Consider the following 17,021-nt stretch of genomic DNA (forward strand, 5'->3'; position numbering starts at 1 on the left):
GCCGCACCGAGGAGGTGGTCTCGGGAAACATGTGGCCGAGGAGCACGTCTCGGGCGGGCTGGCCGCGCCGAGAAGGTGGTCTCGGGAAACATGCGGCCGAAGAGCACGTCTCGGGCGGGCTGGCTGCGCCGAGGAGGTGGTCTCGGGAACATGTGGCCGAGGAGCACGTCTCGGGCGGGCTGGCCGCGCCGAGGAGGTGGTCTCGGGGAGCGTGAGGCAAGATCGTCGTTCTTTTTAGGCGTTGAGAAGTCGTAGTGGTCGTTCTCCACATCGTTTCTTGCAGCGGCTTTGGGTCCGCATTTATGATGGGGTGTTCGTTGGTCTTCCCTGATGCGAGCGGGTGTGCGGATGAGCTGTCGGCCGCTAGGGGGAGACGAAGGGACGTCTCTTTCGGCGGGTTCTTCCTTATATGAATGGCGTATCCTGCCCGTTTTATGATTTCTGCTGCTGAGTCTTGGACCTCGTCGTTTCTTTCTGCCATCGCACCCTCTCCTCTCCCACGCCACCATCCCACAGTCGCTCCCTCGTCGTCTCTCTTGTTCGTCCCAAAAGCCGGTAAGGAATGTCCTTCTCACCTGTCTCTTCGCCTTCGTCCCTCGACAGAGTCCGGGAGAGCATGCCTCCGTCTTCCCCGGACGAGGAGGCGGCGCGAGCCCTTGAGGCGCTAATGTGGCCGCACGACCTCGACTCGGTGGTGAGCGGGTCGTCGCTGGAAAAGCTCCGGGAGCGTTACTACATCCCGGAGGAGTTTGTCCTGGTTGCCCCTGATCCGGGGCAGCGGTCATACGACCCGATCCCCCGAGGTTTTGCGCTGACCCAACATGCCCTAGAGGCTGGGTTGCGCCTTCCCCTTCACCCCTTATTGTTTCCTGCCTATCTCTCTAGCGGATTTCGCCTTCCCAGGTGACGCCTAACTCATGGCGGTACCTGGTAGCGTTCTTGGGGGAGTGTTACTATGCTAACATCACCCCTACCCGAAACCTCTTTCTTTCATGTTTCCGCCTTCTCAAGGGGCCGGGGGGCTATTTCGTGTCGGCCCGGGCTGGCTTTCGCGTCGGGGGAGCCCCTTCGAGTAATAAAGGGTGGAAGGGGCGGTTTTTTTACATCAGCTGGCCGAGGGATTGGGGCTTCGGGGTTCGGTGGGCGGTGAGGGTGATAGATAACACCGTCCCGGATTTGAACGACGAGGAGTGTCGGGATTTGAAGAGGCTTCGGGCAATCCTTCCCGGCTCTCAGGCCATCCGAGCTATGACCGAGGAGTGGCTAGCCGAGGCGGGTCTTAGCCCGGCTTTCGGGGGTATGTTTATAGAGGGTGTTCTCCACGTTTTATTTGTTTCCACAGTTTGTGACGGTTTCGCTTGTCTTCTTCGCAGGAATGAAGCTCCTGTCCCTCCGTGGTGGTCGCTTTCATCGGCTTCTTCCCCGCGCCAGTCCGCTGCTTCCCCTCCGCGTTCCCCAGCCGACCCGTTGCCCGGTTCGGCGGGTGCCCCATTGGAGATCCCCGAGGGACGTCGGTCAAAGAAGGCGAGGACGACGGGTCCGGGGAAAACCAAGGCGGGGACCACTCCTCCAAAGATCGTGGGTGCCAAGCGGACCACTCGGGAGGAGGGGCCTTCCCGATTTGAAGGGCCTAGCCAGGGGGCGGCCGGGAAGAGGGCGAACCTGCCCACGGTGGATGATCTGTGCGGGCTACGCGTGGGGGCCGACGAGCCCCTATGGGCAGCGGTGATGGGCGAGCTTCCGACAGGGGAGGCTTCCGACCCGCTGGTCGCCCGATGGAAGGGGCTGTCCCGAGGGGACCAGGTATGGGCCGGGGGAGATCCCTCGGCCGCCTTCCTTCGAGGCGTGCTCCACCCCGACCTGGCCCGGGACCTGTACACCCTGCCCTCGGAGACCATGCTCAGCAAGGCGGGGAGGTTTCTGACATTGGTAAGCATTTTGCTAACTCCGGGCATCCCTGTGACTGTGCGCTGACCCTTATTTTCTTGTGGCAGGGCCTCCATTATTCGACGGCGCTGATGGACCGAGTGCGCGATGCTGGCCAGATAATCTGGGACTTCAGCGAGCGCAACTCCGAGTTGTGTCGTCAGCTGGAGGAGATTCGGGCTGGGTCGGGCCCCGAGGCGGTAGCGGCTGCGGAAAAACGCGCGACCTGTTCCGAGGAAGAAGTGGCGCGTTTACGAGCAGAGCTCGAGCGGTCGGGCGATTCGGTCAAGGAGCTCCAGGAGTTCCTTCGTTTGGATCGGGCCGAGCTCCGCCGGTCAAAGTCAGAGGCGCTTGGTCTCGCCAAGAGGGCGGAGAAGGCCGAGGCTGAAGCCCGCGCTGCTTCCGAGGCGTTGGCTGAGGAGGTTCGCCTCCGCCCGTCAAAGGACAAGGAGGCGATCGAAGCTTACAAGAAGTCCGAGAACTTTGAGCTCGGACTGACCCGAATGGGGCGAGTATCCTACGAGTATGGATACAGGATCGCCCTGGGTCGCTTCGGTTCGTGCCCTCCCGGCTCCGAAGTGGAAAGGGATCCGTTCGCCTCTCACCCCGTGGACCTGGAGGTGGACATGCCGGAGGACGTGCCGTTCGACGACCGCCCGAAGACTCCGGGAGAGGAGTGAGGGTCGTTTTTGTATGTCGGGGACGAGGGTGTGAGGGTTTTGTGCATGGGTTTTGGCTTCTGTATCCCCTCCTTTTTAATAAGATGATCTTTTCCTCCGATTTTCTGTGTTTGCGTATTGTCTATTTCTTCAGACGAAATATTTCCTAAGGTTCTGTATGTTCCAAGTCCGGGGCACGGGGTCGCCATCCATTGTTGCGAGCCTGAATGTCCCCGGTCGGGATACTCCGATGACCCGATAGGGTCCCTCCCACTTTGGGGCCAGTTTCCCCCTTACTCGGGTGGGGTGGCTGACCTCGATTTTGCGCAGGACCAAGTCCTCTAACTTTATCGACCGGGGTCGCACGTTCCGGTTGTAGACCCTCGCTACGGCTCTTTTGTAAGAAAGGGCTTTCTGGTGTGCGTCGGCCCGTCTTTCCTCGAGCAGGTCCAGGTTTGATCGGAGCCCTTCACCCGAGGCTTCTTCGATGTAGTCTGCCGTCCGCGGAGTCGGGACGGCTACCTCGGGTGGCAACACGGCCTCGGTCCCGAACGTGAGGCTATAGGGGGACTCCCCGGTCGGGGTCTTGGGGGTAGTGCGAAGCGCCCACAGGACGCTCGGGAGCTCGTCGATCCAAGCCGATCGGGTAGCGGATACCCTTCTCTTGAGTCCGTCGACGATGGCCCGGTTGGTTACTTCGGCTAGCCCATTCGCCTGGGGGTAAGCCACCGAGCTGAACCTCAGTTGAATTTTGTGGTTGGCGCAAAACTCTTGGAATTTCCTGCCGGCGAACTACGGTCCATTGTCGGCGACGATGGACTGGGGCAGGCTGAAACGGGTTATAAGGTTTCTCCATACGAACCTTTTTACTTGCGACTCCGTGATGGTTGCTAGGGGCTCGGCTTCGACCCATCTGGTAAAGTAGTCCACTCCCACGATGATGTACTTCCGCTGGCTGGAGGCAGGCGGGAGAGGCCCGAGTATGTCCAGTCCCCATTGCGCGAATGGCCAGGCACAGTCGACGGGGGTGAACAGGACCGCCGGCCGTCGGGCGGTGCGGGCGTGCTCCTGGCACGAGCTGCATCGCCGTACGAGAGCTTTTGCGTCCTGGCGCATGGTCGGCCAGTAGTACCCCTGTCGGAGTACCTTGTGCGCCAGGGCTCGCTCGCCTATGTGTTCCCCGCAAGCCCCTCCGTGCATGTCAGACAGAACCGTCCAGGCTTCGCTCGGCTCCAGGCAGCGCAACAGGGGGCGCGAGAAAGACCGTTTGTACAGCCGTCCTCCTTCCTCGATGTACCACGCCTGCGTCCGACGCAAGCGCCGAGCTGTAGTTGTATTGTCGGGCAGGGTCCCGTCCTGCTTGAAGCGTAACATCTCCTGTACCCAAGTGGCCGGCGCGCCGTGAGCGACGGTGGCGACGACCTCTATAGCTCGGCGGGGGAGTTCTTCGGTCTCGGGTCGAGCCCGGGGGGACGGGCCGGACGCCAGTTTAGCCAGGGTGTCGGCTCGCTGGTTCTCGCTCCTGGGAACATTCGACAGTTCAAAATGGGCGAACTTGGCGGCCAGGCTTCTTACCTGCGCTAGGTATTTCGCCATAGTCGGGTCCCGGGCCTCGTATTCGCCGTCGAGCTGCCTAGCCACCAGCTGCGAGTCGGTGATGACGCGTATGTCGGTCACCTGCATTTCCAGTGCCAACTGGAGCCCCGCCAGGAGAGCTTCGTATTCCGCCTCGTTGTTGGTGGCTCTGAACCCGAAGCGGAAGGAGCGCTCGATCGAGCGGCCGTCAGGTGTTGTCAGTACCAGACCCGCGCCGGCGCCTTTCGCGTTGGCCGAGCCGTCTACGTGGAGGGTCCAGGTGTCGCGCAGCGGCTCGAGTTCTTTGCCGGTATTCGGGGTCAGCTCCGCAATGAAGTCTGCCACGGATTGGGCTTTGATGGCGGTCCGAGGTATGTATTGTATGTCGTGCTCGCCGAGCTCCACTGCCCATTTGAGGAGACGCCCTGCAACATCGAATTTGGACAGGACAAGCCGAAGCGGCTGATCGGTTATTACCTCTATCGGGTGGGCCTGGAAGTAGGGGCGGAGTTTCCGCGCCGACAGGACGAGCGCCAGCGCCAGCTTTTCGATCGGCGGGTAGCGTTCTTTTGGCCCGCTCAGCATGTGGCTGACGTAGTAGACCGGTAGTTGATCGCCGGAAATTTCTTTGACTAGAACCGAGCTGACCGCGTGCCGAGAGACGGCAAGGTAGAGACTCAGCTTCTCCCCTGGGGAGACCGAAGCGAGTCGAGGGAGGCTGGCCAGATGTAGCTTCATCTGCTCGAAGGCCGTCTCGCATTCCGCCGTCCATCGGAAGTTCTTCGGATCCTTCAGGGCCCGGAAAAAGGAGTGGCAGCGATCTCCCGATCGGGAGAGGAAACGCGATAAAGCGACTAGCCTCCCGTTAAGGCGCTGCAGGTCTCTGATCGTCCGAGGAGGCCGCATGTCAATGATGGCCTGTATCTTTTCCGGGTTGGCGTCAATCCCTCTCTCGTGCACGATGAATCCGAGGAATTTTCCCGAGGTCACACCAAAGGCGCACTTGGCGGGGTTGAGGCGCAGGCCGAACCTCTGCAGAGTGTCGAATGTTTCTGCCAGGTCGGAGGGATGAGCCTCCGCCGTTCGGCTCTTTACGATCATGTCGTCGACATATACCTCCATGTTTCGTCCGATCTGGCGGGCGAACATCTTGTTCACCGTCCTCTGGTAGGTTGCCCCGGCGTTTTTTAACCCGAACGGCATAACTTTGTAAAAATATATCCCTTGCTCGGTGATGAAGGCTGTATGTTTTTGATCTTCGGGTGTCATCCTGATCTGGTTGTACCCGGAGAAGGCGTCCATAAACGAGAGTCGGGCGTGGCCGGCCGTGGCGTCGACCAGTTGGTCGATCTTTGGCAGGGGGTAGCAATCTTTTGGGCAAGCATTGTTGAGACTGGTGTAGTCAACGCACATCCGCCAGCTCCCATTAGGTTTTTTGACAAGGACTACATTGGAGAGCCACTGTGGGTACCTTGCCTCTTCTATGAAACCGGCCGTCAGAAGCCGGTTTACTTCTTCTCGGATGGCCAGTTGCCGATCCGGGGCCTGCCGCCTGGGCCTCTGTTTCACCGGCCGGGCGTCGGACGAGATGTTCAGGTGGTGCAGCGCGACTTCCGGGTGGACTCCTGCTAGGTCGGCTGGCGTCCAAGCGAAGATGTCGGCGTTGACTCGCAGAAGGCCGACGAGCTGCTGTCGTTCCTTTTCGGGGAGTTCCGACCCGATTTTGACTGTTTGATCGGGCCTTCCTTCGACTAGTGGCAAGTCGACAGTGGATTCCTTCGGCTCGGGGCGGGGGGTTGGTTTTTTTCCCTCCCGGGGGTCTTCCAGCGGGGATTGGATCCTTGCTCTCTTGTTTAATGACACAGCGGTCAAGTAGCAGCGCCTGGACTCCCAGGAGTTCCCCGCCACTTCCCCGACCCCATCGTGGGTCGGGAACTTGATGGTTTGATAGTAAGTTGAGATGACGGCTCGGGTCTTGTTGAGGGTTGGCCGTCCTAGGATGGCGTTGTATGCCGTGGGGGGGTCGACCACCAGAAAGGAGGTCATCACCGTTTTTGCTTCGGGAAGGCTCCCAAAGTTAGGGGCAGGGTGATGACCCCTAGTGACGAGATCGAGGCGCCGGTGAACCCCGTGAGTGTTGAGCATACCGGCTTTATGTTCTCCTTTACCAGGCCGAGCTTTTGGAAGGCGTCCCAATAAAGTATATCGGCCGAGCTTCCAGTGTCGACCATGATTCTTCTCACTTGCGCGTTGGCGATTCTGGCTGATATCACCAGTGCGTCATCATGCTCGGTTAGTTCAGATCCCTCGGTCGGGAAGGTGACTTCGGGACCTTTTTCGGGTTTGGAACCCTCAGCCCGGGAGGCCCTGGCGTATGCCCTTCCACCCGCCGTGGAACTCCCTCCGGACGCCGGCCCGCCGGTTATGACATCTATGTGTCGCTCGATGGGGCCCTCCGGGCGTGGCGAGAGCTCCTTGTCTGGTCGGAGGTATGAACCGAGGTGTCCTCGGCGGATGAGCTCCTCAATTTGCCTTTTTAATTCCCGACACTCCTCGGTGTCGTGATCGGGCTGTCGGTGGAAACGGCAGTATTTGGAGCGGTCCGCGAGCTCGCGCGGACTCCTCATCGGGTAGGGGTCTTTGAGAAGGCCTTTCTCCTTAATATGGAGAAATATCTCGGTCCGAGAGGAGTTCAGGCCCGGAAGAGGGGACCCAGGTACCGCATCGTTGAGGCCGCCGGCCCTGCGCCGGGAGGTGGCGGGCTGTTGCTGTTGGGACTGCTCTGGCTTGACCCTTTTGCGCTCGTCACGCTTCCCGACCATCCATGCCTCGGCAGCGATGTACTGGTTCGCACGCTGCAACATTTCGGGTACCGAAGTAGGGGGTCGCTCCACCAGAGACCAAAAGAATCGGGTAGGGCGCAGGCCCATCATGAATGCCTACATCATCAAAGAAGGGTGAGCATCAGATTGCTAGTCATAGGTGCCCAGCAAGCCAATCACGTGAGTGATGGCACGTGTGACTTGATACAGAATCTTTTTGCTTATTATATTTTGGCGTATATCACTTTATAACTATTGCATAAATGCATATATATTGTGATGTCCTTGGATTTGTGCAATGGGAATCGGATCGTGATGAGATCACGATAATGAGATCGATTCACCTTTAAACACATATCCTAAATAATCCCGGTCATAGGTTACTCGAGAGGGACATCGTGATAACCGGATAGACTGGTGTGCTGTATACCCGTCCATATGATGGATGCAGCTGGTCTCATAGCTGCTCGTGTAGGGACACTAGGGATACAGTACAGGTGCTCATTGGAGAATGAGTTCACTGATTGATCCGCTTACGGAATGCTGGATGGTTGATGATGCCTTATTGTCAGACAACGATTCCGTAGTCCTAGTGGTGTATCTGGTTCTTAGACTTGAGACACCAAGGATGTCCTGTATGAGTGCTCCACTCTTTGATACCAGACTTATAGGTTTGGCTGTTCCCAGATCTAGTACAGCTGGTCATTGGGAGTGGTAGTCGACCTTACGAGGGCTATTGAGTGTCGATAGAGGATCATCCACTCTCGGTATCATGAGAGGAATATCCCATGTGTTCTTGCTCAGACAAATCCCTGGCCAGGGTCATTCGGGTTGAGAGAGAAAGAGTTCTCCAAGAGAATCCGATTAGAGCGAGATTCGAGTAGAAACCGTATGGGTCTGACAGCACCATGCTCGATATACGGTCTCTGGGATATTAGATGGATGAGGGACTATAGGTACATGGTAACTGAGGACAGACAGGTCCAATGGATTGGATTCCCCTGTATCGTCTGGGGACTACGGCGTAGTGGCCTAGTACTTCCGTAGTCGATGAGTCGAGTGAATTATTACAGAGATAATAATTCACTGAGTTAGAAGGAGTTCTGACAGGTATGACTCACGGCCAGCTCGATATTGGGCCTAGAGGGTCACACACATATGGTAGGCATTGCGATGAGTAGAGGTTCGGATATGAGATATCCGACGGAGCCCTTGTCTTATTGGATGCAGATCCAATACCCACTAGGGAAAGGACCCATTAGGGTTTTGACACGGGATCTCTATAAATAGGAGGGATTCACAGCCTCATAGGCTAGAGTCTTTGCTTGCCCTTCCTATTCTCCTCTCCCTCTCCACCTCAGAGTAGGCCTGGAGTTTTGAGGAGCGTCGTCGCAACCCTGCTGTGTGGATCACCGCTAGAGAGGAGGACGCTTGACCTCCTTCACCCTCTCCTAAGGATCTGCAAGGAAACAGGGATATACGATCTCCCTAGGTAACACAATCTCTATACGCAGTTTTGTGTTTTTGCGGATTTTGCGCACCAATCTTCGCACGACGATGAACATCTTTTTGGGAATCGGGGATTTTTGTTTTCTTGTTCTTCCGCTGCGCATATGATGTCGCCCCCTATGATTTCCCAACAGTGGTATCGGAGCCAGGTTGTTCGTGCGAATGATTGGTTTTTGAACTGCGTGTGTTGTGTTTAGGAAGAATTTTGACGTCAAAATCGTTGACGCAAAAGCGAGGAAGGGCAGCAACAGTTGCTGCCCTCGATCTGCATGCCTACAGCCAGCCGCAACCGCAGCCGCAGCCAGGCAGCACAGCGCCGGCGCATGCGCAAGCGCTGTGCCTGCAGCAGCCGGCCGGCGGCCTGCTTGCAGCAGGCTTGCTGCCGGCGGGGCTGGCAGCCCGCGGGTAGAGGCGCCTGCGGCCGCTGAGCCCGCGGGTAGAGGCGCCGCGGGGCAGCAGCGCGGGCTGAGGCACCGCAGGGCAGCGGCGCCTGTGGCCGCTGCTCCCACGGGCAAATACCCCGCAGGGGCGGCCGCCAGCGAGACAGCACCACCTGCGGGCGCTGACTCGCGGGCAGAACCGCCCGCGAAGGCGGCGGCGCCCGCGGGGGCGCCCACCTGCAGCGGCAGCGACCCCAGCGGGCGTGCCGCCCGCAGGCGAGGGCAGCGCCCCGCCCCTCGCCGCACAGGCCGCCGCCGGCAGGGTGGCGGCGGCGGCAGCAGCGAAAAGGGGAAAGGGCATTAGGGTTTTCTGGGAAAAAGACAGTTTTGCCCCTCGGAATTTGAGAAATTCCAGTTTCTGTCTTTTGTCCAAATTACGAAAATACCCTTAGGAATTGAGAAATTCCCTATATATCCCTGATTTTAGAAAATATTAATTAATTAAAAGGTTTAGTTGATTATTATTTTTATTATTATCTAGTAGTCCTACATGATGATGATTATTTATACATGTGATGTATGATGAGTGGACGGATGATCATGGACCGTGTGATGTGTGTACTTGTGATTATTATTATTGAGGTCTGCGAACCTCCATTATATTTCTCGTTTATTGTCGGGCCTGCGTGCCTATGATTAAGTTGTAATCACATGAGGAGGCGCAGCGGGAGCGTGGATGCCATAGCGGGACCCACGAGACGGACGATCGTGATGCATGGAGATGCATCAAGATGTCGACGGAACCGACGAGGACGAGATGGACGATCACAAGGCATGGAGATGCACCGTTGCACACATAGATCTTGATGTGAGTGATTAGGCCTACTGGCTCGGGCCTAATCATATTAGGTTGTGGTCCATGATCATCTGGTGTGATTGCTTATACACATACTAGATATGTATATATATTTGCATGCGATGTAGATATATATTAAATATGTATATGTGTGACATGTCATATTAGGAGACCAAATCATAGAAACATCTCTCGATAAAATTAAGTCGGTAAACGTGAGGCAATTAGATTGACCCACGTGGCCTTCCATCGTTATGAGTAGGAACCGAATCCCGGTGTAGGTTGAGTTGGTCGAGTCCCTCGAGACTCACCTATATCGCGATTCGCTATCTTGCTTACGACATAGAGATGTCACCGGTGACCTGAGGGCATGATATGCTTGGTCGAGTCCCTCGAGGGTATATCATCAAATCAGACTCATCTTGTAACGAAGGTGTTGACTTAACCGAGCATCATGGTTGGTCGAGTCCCTCGAGGCCATGGTGATTCGGAGGCCGAACAGGACGGGAATCACAAGGAGTTGTGATCGGCAAGAGTTGTCTACCTTTTAGGCTTAGTGTGATTGGTCGAGTCCCTCGAGGTTACACTAAGACGCTGATTGGATCCTGATCCCCACTAGAAGTCTGCCGGAGACTTCCGTTTCACGTGCTGAGGGTGTCGCGTGACTCGTTAGTAAAATAGTGGGAGCATATTAAGATAGAAGTCCATATCTTGATAGTTTATTTCTTGCAAAATCTGCATGTTATTCATTTTTGCTACATCTTTATTTTCAGAAAATGTCGCTTTCAAATCCCTTACGTGGCATACTTGATGTCAACCGCCTCACTGGTCCAAATTATACGGATTGGCTCCGTAACTTGAGAATTGTTCTCACAGCGGAGAAAATCGTGTACGTCCTTGATACAGTGATGCCTACGCCCGAAGAAGGGGCAAGCGATGATGAGATCGCTCGCTACGTGAAGTACATTGATGACTCCACTCTTGCTCAGTGCTATATGTTGGGCTCTATGACTCCAGAGTTACAGAGACAACATGAAAAGATGGATGCCAGATCCATTCTCCTACATGTCCGTAAATTGTTTGAGGAACAGGGAAGGACTCAACGATATGAGATATCCAAGAGCCTTTTCCGCGCTAGGATGACTGAGGGGACACCGGTTCAGAACCATGTCCTAAAGATGATTGAGTGGATAGAGAAACTCACAGGTCTAGGAATGGTCCTAGAGGATAACTTGTGTGTGGACATTGTGCTTCAGTCCCTACCAGATTCCTTTTCACAGTTCATAATGAACTTTAATATGAACAAGCTTGAGGTGACTCTCCCAGAGCTCCTCAATATGTTGAGGGAGGCAGAGAGTACTATTAAGAAAGAGAAGCCAGTTCTCTACACTGGTGAGACCAGAAAGAAAAGGAAAGCAGAAAGGTCCCTTAAGAAGGGAAAGGGCAAGGGCAAACCAGGTAAAGCAAAGGTTGCTAAGAAAGACCCAGCAAAGGACAAAGGCCAGTGCTTCCACTATGGTAAAGATGGGCAATGGAAGAGGAACTACAAAGAGTACCTTGTAGAAAGGGCGAAATAGAAGCTTGGTGAAGCTTCAGGTACATTCATGATCAGTCTCCATTTGTCAAACTCTTATGATAACACATGGGTATTAGATACCGGTAGTGCTTATCATATATGCAATTCGTTGCAGGTTCTGGCAAGGCCTAGGAGACTAGAGAGAGGCGAGATGGACCTCAAGATGGGTAATGGGGCAAAAGTTGCTGTATTAGCTGTTGGCGAGGTCGCCCTACATCTGCCTAGTGGAGCTTTTATTGCATTAGATGCATGTTATTTTGTTCCTTCTATTATCAAAAACATTATCTCCATTCCATGTTTAACAGTTAGTGGATATAAATTTGTTTTTGAGAACAATGGTTGTTCGATATTATTAGATGATAAGATCATCACGAAAGGAACATTGCATAATGGTTTATTTATGTTAGACACCACTCCACATATCATGAATATAAATGTGTCCAAAAGGAAACGAGATGAGTTGAACAGTGCATACCTATGGCATTGTAGGCTAGGTCACATCCATGAAAGAAGGATTCAAAAGTTGCTAAATGATGGATATCTAGATCCATTCGACTATGTGTCATATGCAACTTGTGAGCCTTGCATTCGTGGAAAACTGACCAACTCTCCATTTAGTGGAACTGGAGAGAGAGCCACTGAGTTGTTGGAACTCATACATAGTGATGTATGTGGACCCATGTCAACTCATACCATTGGAGGTTACTCCTACTTCATTACATTTACTGATGATTTCTCAAGGTATGGATATGTGTACTTAATGAAGTACAAGTCCGAGGCCTTTGAGAAATTCAGAGAGTATAAGAATGAGGTGGAGAACCAGACTGGAAAGAGTATCAAAACTCTTCGATCAGATCGAGGAGGTGAGTACTTAAGTACAGAGTTTACTCACTTCCTCAAGGACCATGGGATATTATCCCAATGGACACCTCCTTATACACCTCAGCTCAATGGTGTCTCTGAAAGGAGAAATCGTACATTATTAGATATGGTACGGTCCATGATGAGTTTCGCTGACCTACCCATCTCATTCTGGGGATATGCCCTAGAAACCGCAGCTTACCTTCTGAACAGAGTTCCAACTAAGTCGGTAGTGTCTACACCATATGAGATATGGAAAGGGAAGAAACCTGATCTTAAGGTTGTTAAGATTTGGGGCTGCTCTGCCCATGTTAAAAGACACAACACCGATAAGTTAGAATCAAGGACAGGGCGATGTAAATTTGTGGGATACCCCAAGGAAACTTGTGGGTATTACTTCTATCATCTCGAGGACCAAAAGGTCTTTGTAGCTAAGAGAGCAGTGTTCCTTGAGAAGGAACACATTCTTGACGGAGACAGTGGGAGAATGATAGAATTGAGCGAGGTTGGAGAACCAAGCTCAAGCACCACTCTACAGCTCGAGTCTGTTCAGGTACCTAATACACAAGTATCAACTTTACGCAGGTCTGATAGAGTATCCCATCCTCCTAAGAGATATGTGAGACATATTAGAGCAGAGGATGTAGAGGATATTGATCCTCAGACCTACGAGGAGGCTATTATGAGTATAGACTCCGGGAAGTGGAAAGAAGCCATGAATTCTGAGATGGATTCTATGTACTCCAATAAGGTTTGGAACCTAGTTGATGCACCCGAAGGTATTGTACCCATCGGTTGCAAGTGGATCTTTAAGAAAAAGATCGGAGTAGATGGAAAGGTAGAGACCTATAAAGCAAGGCTAGTGGCTAAGGGGTATCGTCAAAGGCAAGGTGTTGACTACGACGAAACTTTCTCACCCGTAGCAATGCTAAAATCCATCAGAATTCTATTGGCTATTGCAGCACACTATGATTATGAGATCTGGCAAATGGATGTGAAAACCGCATTCCTCAACGGGAACCTGGAGGAGGAGGTGTATATGATGCAACCTGAGGGATTCGTGTCCAAGAACTGCCCAGATAAGGTGTGTAGGTTGCTTAGATCCATTTATGGACTAAAGCAAGCTTCCCGAAGTTGGAACATAAGATTTGATGAGGCAATCAGATCTTATGACTTCGTTAAGAACGAAGATGAGCCTTGTGTATACAGAAAGATAAGTGGGAGCGCTATTAGCTTTTTGGTGTTATATGTGGATGACATCCTCATCATTGGGAATGACATAGGAATGCTATCCACAATAAAGGCTTGGTTATCTAGACACTTCTCCATTAAGGACTTAAGGGAAGCATCCTATATCTTGGGGATTAGAATCTATAGAGATAGATCCAAGAGGATGCTTGGCTTGTCCCAGTCCAGGTACATAAAAACCATTGTCAAAAGGTTTGGCATGGAAAATTCCAAAGGGCGAACATGGATATGATACCTTATGCCTCAGCAATAGGGTCTATCATGTATGCCATGCTATGTACTAGGCCTGATATAGCGCATGCTCTGAGTGTCATGAGCAGGTATCAGGCGGATCCAGGCTTGGAGCACTGGAAAGCAGTAAAGTGTATCTTTAAGTACTTGAGAAGGACTAAGGATCTTTTACTAGTATATGGAGGTAATAGCCTTAAGGTTGAAGGCTACACTGACTCAAGTTTTCAGTCTGATGTCGATGATAGCAAGTCGAATTCAGGGTATGTGTACACCTTGAATGGAGGAGCAGTGTGCTGGAAGAGTTCCAAGCAAGATACCACTGCTGACTCGACCACAGAGGCGGAGTACATTGCCGCATTAGATGCAGCAAAGGAGGGAGTTTGGGAGTCGATACGGATAGCGACAAGTCGACTTCCTTATATTGCGACCACTATGGGGTGATTACTCAAATAAGGGAACCCGGGTCTTATCAGAAGTGTTCTGAGGAGGTTCCAGCTTATAAGAGAGATCGTAACCCGAGGAGATGTAGCAGTGGAAAGAGTTCCATCCGAAGATAACATTGCAGATCCACTGACAAAGCCGTTGTCTCATTTTGTCTTTGAGCGTCACAGGGGTCTGATGGGGATCAGACACATAGGTGATTGGCTTTAGGTCAAGTGGGAGATTGCTAGTCATAGGTGCCCAGCAAGCCAATCACGTGAGTGATGGCACGTGTGACTTGATACAGAATCTTTTTGCTTATTATATTTTGGCGTATATCACTTTATAACTATTGCATAAATGCATATATATTGTGATGTCCTTGGATTTGTGCAATGGGAATCGGATCGTGATGAGATCACGATAATGAGATCGATTCACCTTTAAACACATATCCTAAATAATCCCGGTCATAGGTTACTCGAGAGGGACATCGTGATAACCGGATAGACTGGTGTGCTGTATACCCGTCCATATGATGGATGCAGCTGGTCTCATAGTTGCTCGTGTAGGGACACTAGGGATACAGTACAGGTGCTCATTGGAGAATGAGTTCACTGATTGATCCGCTTACGGAATGCTGGATGGTTGATGATGCCTTATTGTCAGACAACGATTCCGTAGTCCTAGTGGTGTATCTGGTTCTTAGACTTGAGACACCAAGGATGTCCTGTATGAGTGCTCCACTCTTTGATACCAGACTTATAGGTTTGGCTGTTCCCAGATCTAGTACAGCTGGTCATTGGGAGTGGTAGTCGACCTTACGAGGGCTATTGAGTGTCGATAGAGGATCATCCACTCTCGGTATCATGAGAGGAATATCCCATGTGTTCTTGCTCAGACAAATCCCTGGCCAGGGTCATTCGGGTTGAGAGAGAAAGAGTTCTCCGGGAGAATCCGATTAGAGCGAGATTCGAGTAGAAACCGTATGGGTCTGACAGCACCATGCTCGATATACGGTCTCTGGGATATTAGATGGATGAGGGACTATAGGTACATGGTAACTGAGGACAGACAGGTCCAATGGATTGGATTCCCCTGTATCGTCTGGGGACTACGGCGTAGTGGCCTAGTACTTCCGTAGTCGATGAGTCGAGTGAATTATTACAGAGATAATAATTCACTGAGTTAGAAGGAGTTCTGACAGGTATGACTCACGGCCAGCTCGATATTGGGCCTAGAGGGTCACACACATATGGTAGGCATTGCGATGAGTAGAGGTTCGGATATGAGATATCCGACGGAGCCCTTGTCTTATTGGATGCAGATCCAATACCCACTAGGGAAAGGACCCATTAGGGTTTTGACACGGGATCTCTATAAATAGGAGGGATTCACAGCCTCATAGGCTAGAGTCTTTGCTTGCCCTTCCTATTCTCCTCTCCCTCTCCACCTCAGAGTAGGCCTGGAGTTTTGAGGAGCGTCGTCGCAACCCTGCTGTGTGGATCACCGCTAGAGAGGAGGACGCTTGACCTCCTTCACCCTCTCCTAAGGATCTGCAAGGAAACAGGGATATACGATCTCCCTAGGTAACACAATCTCTATACGCAGTTTTGTGTTTTTGCGGATTTTGCGCACCAATCTTCGCACGACGATGAACATCTTTTTGGGAATCGGGGATTTTTGTTTTCTTGTTCTTCCGCTGCGCATATGATGTCGCCCCCTATGATTTCCCAACACAGATAGCCCGCGGATTTGTGTGGTGAAGCGGTTCACAAAGTGAGAAAGGGGCTCATCCTCCCTCTGGTTGAGCCCGAGGAGCATCGCCACCGACGGTTTCGGCTTGGCATGAGCCAGGAAGTTAAGCTCAAAGTCCCTGGCCAGCTGGTCGAAAGAGGCGATGGTCGCGGTCTTCAGATTGCTGTACCACGCTCGGGCTGGGCCCCGCAGGGTTGTCGGGAACGCCCTGCACATCAGGGCATCGAACGTCCCGTATAGCGCCATTTGGGCGCGGAAAGCAGCCACGTGGTCTGCCGGATCGGTGGCACCTTCATAAGCATCTAGTGACGGGAGCCGAAAATGCGGCGGGATGGCCTGCTCTTGAATCTCGGGGATGAAGGGGGACCCCTGGTGTTGTTCGGCCCCCGGGTCTCCCCCGGTCCGGCGAACCTCGCGCTGCACCTCGTCCAGCCGGCGGCCTACGAGGCGTAGCTGGGCCCACAGGCCCTCCGCTGAGTCTGAAAGTGGGGCTACGGGCGTCGGGTGCGCCGCTAGTTCCTCCGCTCCTCGGCTCCCAGGTCGGGTCGATCGGCGCGGAGGCGAAGCGGGAGACTCGGGGAGCGGCGCGGCGTTTTGAGCGCCGGCGGGCCGTTGCCGCGGTGGGGGTAAGGTTGAGTGTGAAGACGTCGGGGGAGAGACCAGCGGGATGATGGTCTGCATTACTCCCGTAAGGGCCCGAACCTGATGCGTGAGGTCGTAGAGGGCTTCTGGTGGCACGGGTGAGGGGCCACCGGGATTGGCGACGGGAGGCGATAGGCCCGGATCGTTGAATAATCGCCAATAGCGCTCCGAGGTCGCGGCGGGGCGCTCGTCCCGAATTCCCTCCTGTTGGGGGTTTTCCTCCGTCGCGTCGGTCGTGTGCGACCGGATGGCTGGGGGTTCGTCGGAGTGAGCCTGTGGATCGCTTGACATTCGGACCGGCCCTCCTTCTAGCGCCATTATGTTAGTGTAAACACCTTTTTTCTATTTAGTGTAAACACCCTTTTTCTTAGCCGTGACCCGGGAGGTCGTCTCGGCTCGTTCGGGGGTCCGAATGGCGGGGATCTCCCTGGGGCGGTACTCGTCTCCACCGGGGTGGTCGGGTGCGGCCTCGGACTCGGGGCGATGCGGCGACTCTTCCCGAGCGGGGATCGCCGGCGCGTCCCGGTCGGGAGACCTCGGCTTGATACCTGCACAATG

At 53.5% G+C, this 17,021-nt stretch overlaps 1 protein-coding gene across 1 annotated transcript; it reads right to left on the reverse strand.

Moving 5' to 3' along the window:
* Positions 1 to 2,735: 2,735 nt before the first annotated feature.
* LOC135671747 (uncharacterized) lies at positions 2,736 to 16,781 on the reverse strand. The gene is made up of 8 exons (XM_065179907.1): positions 16,036 to 16,781; positions 15,840 to 15,984; positions 6,881 to 7,099; positions 6,404 to 6,730; positions 5,610 to 6,008; positions 5,164 to 5,435; positions 3,382 to 5,043; positions 2,736 to 3,318 (listed from the first exon to the last, which is right to left on the reverse strand). The coding sequence occupies exons 1-8, from the start codon at positions 16,779 to 16,781 to the stop codon at positions 2,736 to 2,738; spliced, it is 4,353 nt and encodes a 1,450-aa protein (XP_065035979.1).
* Positions 16,782 to 17,021: the final 240 nt, after the last annotated feature.

Source organism: Musa acuminata, unplaced genomic scaffold (genome assembly GCF_036884655.1).
Source record: "Musa acuminata AAA Group cultivar baxijiao unplaced genomic scaffold, Cavendish_Baxijiao_AAA HiC_scaffold_1154, whole genome shotgun sequence".
NCBI lineage: Eukaryota > Viridiplantae > Streptophyta > Magnoliopsida > Zingiberales > Musaceae > Musa > Musa acuminata.